The 13016-nt window shown below is 42.6% G+C and overlaps 1 protein-coding gene across 1 annotated transcript in view; it reads right to left on the bottom strand.

Moving 5' to 3' along the window:
- The window catches only part of LOC147703560 (zinc-binding protein A33-like), a 242831-nt gene that overhangs the window by 215477 nt on the left and 14338 nt on the right, over nucleotides 1–13016 (bottom strand). Inside the window, exon 2 of the mRNA XM_086928932.1 lies at nucleotides 5437–5532. Within this exon, the coding sequence (XP_086785058.1) occupies nucleotides 5437–5532 (96 nt within the window). The remainder of the gene's footprint in view (nucleotides 1–5436; nucleotides 5533–13016) is intronic.

The following is a 13016-nucleotide window of genomic DNA, read 5'->3' as shown; positions in this document are numbered from 1 at the left end:
AAAAAGGAAGAGGGTTCAAACATGCACCAAATCAAAAATGACCTGCTCTTCAACTGCTAGCGTCAAAGGGGACACTGTTGGCTACGGCGCATAATTTACTGCGGAGTCAGTAATGGTTCTGTGTAACAAAATATCTGTCATCTTGGAGGCTGAAGTAAAGCAATTTTTCAAATGTCTGGGGGTCACTGAGGCAGAACTCTGAAAGTTAAACTTCGCTACACACCCTCAGATCCCTAATATTTCTCTTCCCGCGACCTCTGGTGTAAGTGCAACTCCTCCTTCAAATTGTTTGGCAAATGAGGATTATAACACTGGGTAGGCATTAGTTAAACTGCCCTTCTGTAAGGATCATCTTGAGAGCGTGGAGGGAAGATTGAGGACCACACGTTCAGTTGGGTGACGGGAACCTCCTATACAGCAAGTGAGGTGGAGGATTCACTTTGACAGACAGCTGGACTTTTTGTGTCTGATTGGACCAGAATTTAAAGCACTAATACGTAGGATTCGAAAGTTTCTTTGGATCCGGGTGTTGCGGGTATTTGGGTGCCCGTGATATATAAGATTGGTGGTGAGATTATGAGTGAAGATAAAACTCCAGATATGTTTATATCCTTGTCCTGATGAAGCTGAAAGAAATTACTGGCTGAAACGCGACCGCGTCGACAAATATAGGAGGAGTCTGATCATTTCGAATTTTACTTTAGATTAAGGGCGCCTATATACAAATGAGAAAAGAGGTGCAATACCTCAGGCGCACAGGGGACTTCCTCAGAGTGTATTACTCAAAATAAGGGGTGTGCATCTATTTAGGTTTCATTTAGGGTCTTTTGTAAATGTTGCATATATTGTGTATATGTACTGTATTATATATGTGTTCGTGATTTATATGTGACTTTATGTATTGGTTTATGTCCTGTATATATTATGTCTGATGTATGAGTAGTTGATTTATGTACTCAGCCTCGTCATATGACGTGTGTATTTGATAGATTCATGTATATTCAGATGTACAAAACATTGTAAGCGTCAGGGTAATTGATGGTGCCTTGTACGAAAATAAAAAATTGATTGGTCCCTCGTACTACTTTTCCTTGTTATACATTCTTCTGTAAGGATGGGGCCCACGCCAAAGAATTCAGCCGATTTTGCCACTCTAGGCAGAGAGCAGGATAGCCCCTGTGCCAGAGGGAGAGAAATAGGGGGAAGGGCAAATGGGGGACTGGAATTTCTACTGCGTCAGGAATTGCATCTCCCCACAGTTAAGCTCTCTCCTAAGGATTGCCCATGTGTGGCAGTATTAACAAATGTTTCTCACTATTGGCACCGCACAGTGTTGAATCCTTTGTTCAATTTCAAAATAAGGTACTTCAGTGGTTTCATACAACTATTAACTTTCTGTATTCACTGGGATCTGACATGTTGACGGTTTGTAGGGTGAGCCCTTTGGATAAGAGCTTAATAGGTGATTGTGTGATTGTTAATTGTAAGTATCCTGCCACTGTTCTGAAATTGCTGTTTAATAAGTGTGGCAGGGTATGCTCAGACGTGAGTCCCTTGCTCACTTTGCCACTGGATTCAAGCAAGCCAGGCTGAAGACGGCTGGAATGCCAGAAACTGGTCCAGGGAAGACATGGCTTGGCAGTTCGGGCTGGACTGTTCCCATGAGGCACAGGGTCAGACTGATTTGCATATAGCCATGTCTAAACTGGGGTGGCAGAGTGGGCTAAAGAACGGTGATGGATTAAACCCAGATCTTTTGACTGGGTGTGAGTGTTTGATGGATTCCGATGCTCCGTCCATCACTACCACCCCCTTTTGTACCACTGTTCTGAAATTGCTGTTTAATTACCAGTCTTTCTGTGTGTCCCAACTAATCACCCGTCACCCGCTGGGCTACTTCTATCAACAGTTGTAGCCGGTGCTTTCCCCAAACATCATCTGTCACTCCACACCTTCTAATATAGCTCAGGCCCACACTTTCCCGCATGCCTAGCAGCACCCTACTACTCCTTCTAATTCCTTTTCTCCTTTGATCTCGGCATCAAACACTGCAGCTGTTATGAGCTGGAATATCACTCCGATGAATTTGAAGATAGAGTATTTAGAGTGGGGTCAACTCTAGACCATCATGGGATTTGCCTTCTCCAGGAAACTTGGGCGATTTAGAACGTTTTCAGAAGTAGCTTTGAGAGCTATTGTATTTTGGCTAATAGGTCCTCAGCAGGATCCCCTTGTGTGGGTTGCTTATTTGGGTGAACTACATGTTGTCCTGTTTTGTAGTGGAGTCACTCATTGCGTCATTTGATATACAAGGGTTAGTATCTATTTTTATTAAACCCCTCTCTTACTGCTTAACATTGACAAACTGGAGCTTCAGTGGCCATGTGTGGTTATTCAGTGGCCTCAGAGGGAGGTACCTGTAAAAGTATATTTCAGGTAAAGCATGTGGTTTGGACTTAAAATATTTCTTTTGGCAACATCAAGGTATAAACTTAATTATTTTGAAGTAAAATCATCTGAGGGGAGAGGAGTTGGCCTAACAGCTAGGGCGGTCGACCTCTAATCTGGGGATCTGGATCAGATTCTCGGCAATGACGCTAAACATCCTGTGACTTTGGGCAAATCACTTAATCTACCCGTGCCCAACAAAAATGAATGTGTCCTCATGTAATGCAACTGGCGCTACGTAAAGCACTCTGATACCCGTTTCGGGTCAAGTTCACGCTATATAAAAAACTATAAAATTAAAAAATCCGATAAATCACAATATGGGCGATTAAAAACACCCCACAGCAAAAGTATGCTCAATTATATGAACCCATAATAGGGTTATAGTCATGATGTTGTCCTTACCCTACTGGGGTAATCATAAAGGCCTCTTAGAGGGGAGGGTACAAGGGTTCCTTCTGTGTTCTCGCGCTGAAAGTCATGGGTTTCACCTGAACGTGTGAGGGTCACTTAAAGCAACTTAATACTATAGGATACTCTGACCACTTTCAGCTTGTGACTACAGAGGGATACCTCAGACCATCCCCTCTAATGGGCCGTTAAGAATAAATCAAAAGGGTAAGGACAACATATATGTAAATTGGACAAAAACAACCTACGAATCAGGACCACAGCACTAGCCAGTGAGAGTCAGTGACTTTATAACAGATTAATGCAGCATAAACTATGTTACTTGGGCAGTCAAAGATAATGGGATTCGGGCCAAGGATCACGCAGGCAGTACAATCCCTTTATGTAAAACCAACAGCGTGTGTTTCCGTTAATGGACAACTTACCAGGCAGTTTGAGATCTCCCGGGGCACCAGACAGGGCTGCCCATGCTCCCCTCTGCTGTTCGCCCTCTATTTGAACTCCTTTATCAAGCAAATAGAGAGAAATAATGAGATCCTCCCAGTCAACCTACAAGGCAGCTGTACTAAGATCATGGCTTACGCCGATGATCTGGCCATCACTTCACCTGATCCCTTAAACACCATAGTGGCCCTTGAAAATGAGGCGCTAAAATTTGGGAGGCTTTCTGGCTATGCCCTGAACCAAAACAAAACCCAAATAATAACCAATAGCCAAATACCCTGGACCGATTATAGAGTAGTTCCTAAAGCCAAATATCTGGGGGCTCTATCTCATCAAATATGGATGAAATTGTCACAGACAACCTAGCCCCCTTGGCATTACATACTAAAAGGGCTCTAAAACAGATCAACAATCTACATCTAACCCTTGTTGGCAGATGTAATGTCATAAAAATGACATATTTTCCCAAACTCCTATATTTTTTCCGCACAATACCTCTGGAATTCAGTAAATCTAACCTACAAAAAATTCAACAAATATTCACACAGTTTATTTGGTCATATTCCCAACCCAGGAGGACTTTAAGGCAGCTCTGTCTACCAAAAGAGCGAGGGGGTTGGTCCTTTCCAAACATCACTCTTTACTATTGGGCTTCGGTTTTACAATTCAGCGCAGAATTTTTAAAAGAGGCTCCATCCTCGCAGACTTTAAGGCTTCCCACGCCCTTCCAGCTACTACTGGGAGAACAGTCCTGGGGCTGTCTTCTTCAGGAAACCACCTACGGATACTATAAAAGGGTGAGATTCAAGACATTACTAAACTCTTTTAAAACCTTCCGCAGTATCCGAAAATTCTTAGGGCTGGGCAGATTCAACTTCTATACTCCCACGCTGAACAATGGCAGCTTGCCTGCTATCTTCGGCAGGGCTTACTTCTCAGACTGGCATACTTAAACTGGGAGACCTTATCACTTGTGAAGGGATGGTCCCTTTTTCTGAGCTATTGCTTAGATTCAAACTCAAAATAGAAGACGCATTTAAATATCTCTCTGTATCTGACTTTTTGTCTAGGAAAGCAGGGGGGCCTCAGGATTCAGGGAAATTGACCTGCTTAATACTTTACGTAAGCCATTAACCCCCCGAATTGGCCTGCTATATAATATCATAAATAGGCAGACCCCAGACGACTTACAGAACATAGGTGATAAATGGCACAACAAAACTAACACTCCTAACACCACTTTTTTTTAACTCACTTGCCCTCTCACAGAACATTTTAATTTCAGCCAAACTACAGGCGCAGCACTTTAAAACCATCATCTTTTTATATCTCACTCATAGTAAAATTGCAAAGTGGGGGACCGACCAAGGCACCCTATGTCCTAGATGCCCGGAATTTGCGGCCAACTCTATCCATATTTTTTCTACATGCTTAAAACTCTCCATCACCTTAAACCGAATACAGGAATTTTTAAGGGAAGTCACAACTCAGCCTATCACACTGAATCCAACTATTATTCTGCTAGGAACACAGACAGATACTTATAAATTGAAAAGAAATGGTTTAATTTTTATTGCAATGACAGTTTGGCGGCTCTGTTTGGCCTCTGCCTGGCTTGACCCGGAGCCCCCATTGTTCTCACATTGGCTAGCCAGATTTATTGCTATGTATCACCTAGAAATCGCTGTGTACACAAAGAAAGGAAGGAAAGGATGGAAAAAGGGCCTGGAGGTGTGGGAAAAACTGACACTTGGCTGGCACAGTCAGGAGAACCTTTATTCCGTCCGCTTCTCCTCCCTAGCCTCTTTGGAAACTAAATATTATTATTTCTTTTTTTTCTTTTTTCTTTCTTTTTAACCGACTCCTAGGCCTTGTGGTTTTTGTTCACGCATTTTCATATTTTGCTTCTTCTTTTCTTAAACATCTGTGCTTTTTTGGTCCACTGTGTCTTTATCTCTTGTCTAAACTATACATAGTTTTCTCTTTCATTGAGGGGTGAGGGGGGGTGCTTTATTGAAATGTTTTATGTATTATTTCTTTACGTTGGCAAATAAAAATTAATAAAAATGAAAAAAAACAACAACAAAAAAACTATGTTACTCACTGGATCAAATGAGAAAGAAACTCACTCACCTCTTGGTGTTGAATTAGAGCTTCTTGTTCCTTCTTGACATCCTGAAATTTGTGTAAAGTGGCCTTTAATGGTTCTAAAGCTACAATCAACTGGTCCTGAAATACAAGGTACAATAATCATCACAATGTGAAGAAACCCAACTTAATACTGTCCAATGAGCTGTGGCTGGCATATACTAGTGAACTATATTGTTCAGTTTTGGCTTATTCTTGGGAAATATACTGTTCCAGGTAAAAGAAACAGTGATACAGGTATAAGTGACCAAATAGGCAGACTAATGAAGAGACAGCCTCAAACTCCTTATTTAAACTGGAAAAATACACAACCAAGTAAACCCTTCCTGGCTCAAACAAATTAAAAAGACACTGCCTAGCCCTGTCAAAATAAGTGCTGAGGAGTCACAAGTGACCCTATAATCTCTCTGAAAAACTACAAGCCAACTTCAAGAGAAATGAAAAGAACAAGTTACTTACCTTTGGTAATGCATTACCTGGAAGGCACTATATCACCACAGATTCCTTACCTTACAATATTCCCCAGGCATCAGACTGAATGCAGACATTTTTTAGAAGAAACTCTGCGCACCGGTAGTTGGTGTTGATTGGCTCCACGTCGGCTGCACCGTTGTAACGTGCGTAGTCCCTATATAGACGCAACCCTAGCATGCTGACATCAGTTTCTTTTCGGGAGATTTTCCCATCCGAAGCACAGAGCCACATAAGAACACTGATGAACTACTGTACAGAGCCTAAGACCATCAGGAACGTTTTAAACATTAAAAAATGTGTTCACAGAAGCAAGGTGTATTGTAGGATCAGTAGGAAATCTGCAGCTAGCTAGAGTCTATACCAGACAAGGCATTACCAACGGTGAGTTATTTGCTCAATCTGATAGACCTCTAGTCGCAAAAATTGCTGACCTTTGAATGAATAGTTAATCAATCCCTCACGAGGGGAGGGTCTGCAAACAGATTAGACCAAGAAGTCCTAGAGGACAAAATAAGCAAGTGTCTGACACAACAGACCGGACTGCCGAGGCAGTAGTGTTTGGTAAACGTGTGCAGAGATGCCAACGTAGCAGCCTGAAAGATATCCAGGATAGGGACTCCACAAGTTAACACACTAGTCACAGTCTTGGCTCTGGTGAAATAAGCCAGTAAGACCTCAAGGTGTTGCTTCTTGGCCAGTGCATATCAGATCTTAATGCAGAGCACAATCCATCTGGAGATGGTAAGTTTCTGCACAACATTACCTTTCTTTGCTTCGGCGAACCCAACAGAGAGATTATCATCAAACAGGTGCTCTTTGGTGCGATCGCTGTAGAACTGCAAAGCACTTTTTGGGTCCAGGCGATGGAATCTTTCCATCTCTTTAGAAGGATGAGCCGAGCAAAGAAGGTAAGCAGAGTGATGCTCTAGCCAACATAGAAAGGCAATGTCACCTTCTGTAGGAAAAAAGCAGGGTTGCGGAGAACCAGTTTGAGTGGGAAGAAGTCGGTCTATGGAGGGAGCACAGAGAGTGCTGAAGCTCACTAACCCACCTGATCGATGTAATGGCCACTAAGAAGACAATATTAATGGTCAAGAGATGCTGAGGGCAACTGTGCATAGGCTCGAAGGGAGAGCACATCAAAGATGTTAGATCCAAATGAAGGTCGCATTGGGGCATAGTGAAGGGGGGAAACATATGTTGAAGACCTATTAGGAAATAGATCACAACTGGTTACTTGAACAGGGAGGACTGATCCGGTAACCATAAGACCCTTCTCCGCCTGGTCTGTTGCATTACCACATGTAGCGATGTTCTCTGTGAGCAACTGTCCCAGTCTTCCTCCGATAGTAAAGGAAGAAAGGTGTTTGGCCCAAGTGATAGGTGGCTAGGCAGGGCCTGGTTAAAGTTACACAACAAGAGACTTAGCCACAATATTCACTGCTGTTCACTATTTAAACCGACAAAAGGACCGAATCTTGATTCATTGGTCCTGGTTATTTATTTAACCATTTATTTCATTTAATTCTATTTTGTCAATGTCATGACCGTCTGAAACTGAGAAAACATTTTCTATTTCAAATGAAACTTTACATAAATTGACAAAAAACAGTACATTAAACACATGAAAACAATTGCGCATACTAAATTGAACACCAGTCAATTTTGTGAAAAGCAAATGTATGCAGCAGAACTAAAACAAATAATTTATGATGGTCTTCGTTAGGGTGCTGACCATTGGGAAAAATAATTTTAAAGACAGAGCCCACTGGGGGAGAATGTTACAGAATAACCCTCTGGGCTCTGATATTCATTATTTAAAGAATCCTCAATAGAAAAAGGGGATGCCGACGCGTTTCAAGACCCAGTGATAATCTCGGGGCTCTCTTCGGGGCTTTTGACTTGGCGTAATCTAAAAAAGTAAAAGGTCGGTGTTGCTATTTTTTTTCTCTACCACCCACTTGCCATTATTCTAGGAGATAAAATAGATGGTAACTTCCTGTGTTTATGCCTGAATGGTACTCTGCCTTTGGTTGTTGGTAATCTCTTTGCCATAGACGTGAGGAATATATAAATTCGCAGGCTATTCTGTTACGTAATATATAAAAAAGTTGGAAAAGTGTCGTAAATACTTAATGTTGGCACTGCATTTGCCTAACACTCAGAGTTTGTGGATGTCTTACTTCAGTATTCAAGAGGCATCGCCGCGGAATCACTACATCTTGATGGAAGAGAACTGTGCATTCGAATGGATTGTGGACCCTCCTGTGGATCGAGGTGTGCCATTTATATCAGTTACATGCGTCTACCATATCCCATTTATTCAATCAATTGCTCGTAACACTGCTCAGGCTTACTTGTAAGGCAGTGAGATTGTTGCGCTCAGTGAAGCTTCTCTGAACCTGTTCTTTGTTGAACGTTTTGATTTCTCTGCATTTTCCTACTTTTTAAACTAAACACACAATTAGGGAAACCTTTTCTGGCAGCAGTGAAACAATGTATTTGAGCAGAAACAAAAGAGGCTTAGATCTTTCAGTTGCGGCGTTCCGTCTTCGTCTTTCCCACTTCTGACAATGGCAGTTACTTCCTGCTTTGTACAGGGTCTATATAAAACGCGGGCACTGGGCAGCTCCGGTTTCAATTATTAAAATAATGTGAATTTGAAGGTGAAATAATCCTTTAGGGATGTTGAGAGGTAAACAACACTGCTGTGTTCTAATTTAATCATGTTTTAATAAGCACGTAACATGTTTGTACTTAACATATTCCACAGCATGTAATGGTGCAATTAGGGATTTCGAGTTCTGGGAATTGGAATTCATTATATCTTTGATAGTTCCGACATTTCATTTAAACCATTAGTAGTGCTGTTAAATTTCAGTATGAGCTAGGTCTCTTTTTGAAGTAAATGTGCTTCTGCGTCTCCTCCTCGAGGATTTTGTTTGACTACAGCGAGCACTGTCCATTTAAGTTCCTTTTCGTTATGGTTCTTCTCCATGAAATGGGTGACCATAGGTGCTGTCATGACCTTTTTTTTAAATTCTGGAACGGTGCTGGACAATACGTTGATTGACCTGTTGATTTGTTTGCCAATGTATATTTTGGGGCATGGGCAGATGACTGCGTAGATTTTGTTCTTTGTTTTAGAGTTCAAGAATTGTTTGTGTAGCCACTTCTGGGTGTTATGTCTGAATTCAGTACCTTCAACCGTAAATTCACAAACCGAACAATTACCACATTTGTGGTGCCCCTCAATTGGTTGTAAATTACATTGAGCCCTAAGGTCCTTTTTAGGTCTCGCTGGTATTGCATCCGAAGGATGCGTCCAGCTAGAGACGTATAGCCGCCCGCCTGGGGGAATTAGGGATAAGAGGGTGTTACGAGCTTTTCTGCCGGATTTGGGTGCGCGAACGCGCACGTTCCGTCCCGCGCCGCGCCGTGCACATCCCTCCGATGTCTTGAAGTTGGCACACAAGCGCGCGCATATGCACACACAGACAGACAGACACTCGCTCACACACACCCCCTCCCCCCCCACAGTCATCGGCCTCTTTTAAACACACACACACGCATACACACACGCATACACACAGACTCCAAGACACATACACACACGCACGCTCACACACATACACAGCCCCCCGCCGCCGCACGTGCACACACACATGCCCCCCGCCCTCGCAGCTCAGCAACAAGGCGAAGCCCCACTCACCGGCTTCCTTGTTTAACAAAGAAATCCATCAGCTCCTGCTTTCCCTTCCACCGACTTCTGACAACTATTAAGAGATCAGCGTCTGACACCTACACCACTACACACCCAATCACGTGGGCAAAAACATGTTCTGTAACAGCGGGAAATCCTGTACTGCCGTGTGATTGGTCAGAGGTAATATTGCCACGGGATTGGCTAAGCAGTTTTCTTTTTTTTGATTGGTTATGGTGCTGTATGGTTTCCGCGATTGGCTTGGAGAATTTTCTGTCCTTGTTTATTAGCTGTTGAACCCAAGATACTACACTGCAACGTTTAGTTGGCTGAGATAACGGTTGTCATTTATTCATTGGCTATCGGGCCTCAGAGCCTGCACGTGCCCTCGGCACAGCAGTTAGCTGCTGCACTTCCCCGCCTTCCGTCAGTGGGCCGGCCCCAGTGAAAGGGGTGCAGAGATGCTGACTCTTTACTAGTGGTTGGCTGTGCTTTGGGGGAGATCTGCGTGAACACGGCCAAGTGATCTCGTATGTCTGTGTCAGCCAGGGCCCAGGCTTGAGGGCATCTAGAAGACTGCAGTGGCTGGATTATTGCTGGTAAGTAGGTTCGTCACTAGGGCAGACTCACACGGACGGGACTATCAGCCACGCACTTGGTTCCTTGGTGTGATCCGCTGCCGATAGCCACCTGCTCTTCACCTTTTTTCACGAGTTGTTTTGATTTTAGGAGCTGGCTCGCCTTGTGCTGGCGTCGCCGCTTCCGTGAGCACAGGGCACAGGCCGACCTCTCTGTCTGCAAGGTGCTGTTTCTGTCCCGCTTTCTCCCAGCACCCGCTTCATGGCCTGCGCCACTTATCCAAGAACTACGCATTTCCGTGCAAGTGCTGCCATTTATAATCCGTTTAAATAAAAGAATTTGTCTCGATAGTATAGTAAGGTACCCTATTTGTTGTTATTTTTTTTGTATCCCGCAGACTTCAGATCTAGTATTCTGTGTGTATTAGTTGGAACTCCAAATACACGTGACATAATCTTCTAGCTTTAAAAGGAATTTGTTCCCTAAGGGGAAACCTGCGTTTTGGCTAGTCCTTGCCATTGACTACTAGCCTGGTTCTACTCCAAGGTGATGTGTTACGAGTTTGAATGCGTTTATGTCTTTAGCTAACCCTGCCCAAAATTACCATCTCGATGATTCCCCGTTTTCACAATATTGTCTGTAATTCTGAGCACGGTATACACTAATTTGAGTGGTTGTTTGGCATACTGTTATCGTGCTTTGAAAGGGATGGACTGTTGGGACTGTTTTCTCCAAGGTTCACGAGGCGCAGGAATACTTAGCAGTGGCATTTATTTCCCGGTAAATTCTCCCATGCACCTGGGACTGTAAAAGCTGGGTTGCACAAGATATACGGCATCTCGTTGTGAAATTAAAATCTCTGGTTAGTTAAATCTCTCCTTTTTTTGCATACAACCTGCTTAATGGCAAATATATAGTCAATTTGGACAAGCATTTTGGAATTATCAGCAGATGTGTAAACCTTTTATATATGATCTCTTTAACGCAGGGGTAAGCAGCGTTTTCGTCATTGTGAAATTCTGATAGTCCATTTGATTATGTTGCGACACATTATATGAGAGTTTGGATTTTACCAATGTCTTGTGTGTTACCCCTTTATGCAAATCTAAATGCATACAGCCTGGAAGCCAGTCTGCACCCACACACACTAATGCATTAAATCACCAACTCCTCTCCCATCTAATCCTACGCTGGGAGAGGTCGGGAATGTACTCCTGTCACAGACATCTATATAAACCAGCACTGGTGTTGCCAATAGGTCTCGCAGTAGGAAAGTTGGAGCTATTGGTTTTGTAAATGACAAAGCCCTTTATGTTTTTAAAATGAAAACAAAAATAAAAGGCATTGTTATTTGCAATTGTAATAGCTCAAACTCTCGTGAATGCGAGACCTATTGCATTGCAAATGCTTGTTCAAAGTAGGCGTAGCCACTTCCACTCTTACAATGTATTGACCAATGCTGGTATTCTTCCTCTTTGCAAATATGGGATTTTCAAATGAACATTCCAGATCTTGGAGAAGGTGCCAATTCTTGAGCACTATTTAATGAAATGTGTTTGTGTGTGGACTAAAGGTCAAGACACAAACCAGTTTGTCTAACTGCTGTTTTTTTTCCGTCCGTAGATCTTCACGTGGAGTATACTAAGCTCTTTTGATGGCATGTTCGAGTAATTTCTTTGGATAACCCCTACTTCTCAATTGGTCACAAAAGGCCGTAGCATGAATTTGAAAGTCTTCTTTACGGGAGCAGTTTCTCCTAATCCTTAATTGCTGACCATATGGTAAGTTGTTCCTCGGGTGGGAGCTCTTACAATGAAGAATTTAATGCTACACAATAATGGTTGGTTTTATTTCATGTAATTTCTATGTATACTCGGATTCTTCAAGAAGAGGACTTAGAAGTGATTGAATTTTATTTAGAGGCACAAGCACATCCACAGAGTGCCTACTAAATTCATACATCGACTTGCAGAGGTGGCATTAAAGGAAAATTACTTCAAGTTTGAGGACTCATTCTACATCCAAACAAAGGGGACTGCAATGGGCTGTCCCTTCGCCCCAGAAATGGCGATATTGTACATGGCCAGGTTCCAAGATAGATTTGTGGACAATGCGAACCCCTTTAAGGAGCACTTGCTCTAGTGGTACAGATATATAGATGATATCTGGTGCCTCTGGAATGGATAAGAGGAAGATCTTTGTAAGTTTCATGGATGGTTGAACACAAGACATGAAGAAATCAAATTTACCATCATTGAGAGCAAGACAGAGTTAACTTTCTTGAATGTTGAGGTTATCCCCCAAGGAAATGTACTAATGACCATGCTACACAGAAAAGCTACAGATAAGAATAAAATTCTTCATTATAAGAGCTCCCACCCGGGGAACATGAGAGGCAACTTACTATATGGTCAGCTATTAACATCCATTTTATTTAGAGATTGGTTCCATCACGGAGTCACACCCCGATACATTTGGTCTTCCAGGCGGCTCAACCAAAGATTTATGAAGCTTAGGTAAAAAATAGATCATGGGGATCCTTGGGTGCTTCTTATTAAAGAATCTGAATTATTTGGTTCTCAGGATTCCTTCATCTATGCCTTCTTTTAAGATTTTAGCGATGGTTCCTTCTATTTGAGGTGTGGGATCTTCCTTTATTTTTCTGTACCATTCCTGGTTACAGACTTGACTTCTCCCCTCCGTCAAATACATCTCTTTGGGCCACCCACTACTGCACCCTCCTCATTGGCCGGCTTTATAACTGTAGAGTCATCATTTTTCAAATCTCTAATAGCTTTTTGTTGTTGTG

This window comes from Lissotriton vulgaris, chromosome 7 (assembly GCF_964263255.1).
Source record: "Lissotriton vulgaris chromosome 7, aLisVul1.2, whole genome shotgun sequence".
NCBI classification, from domain to species: Eukaryota; Metazoa; Chordata; class Amphibia; order Caudata; family Salamandridae; genus Lissotriton; species Lissotriton vulgaris.
This window is presented reverse-complemented; position numbering and strand designations above follow the sequence as displayed.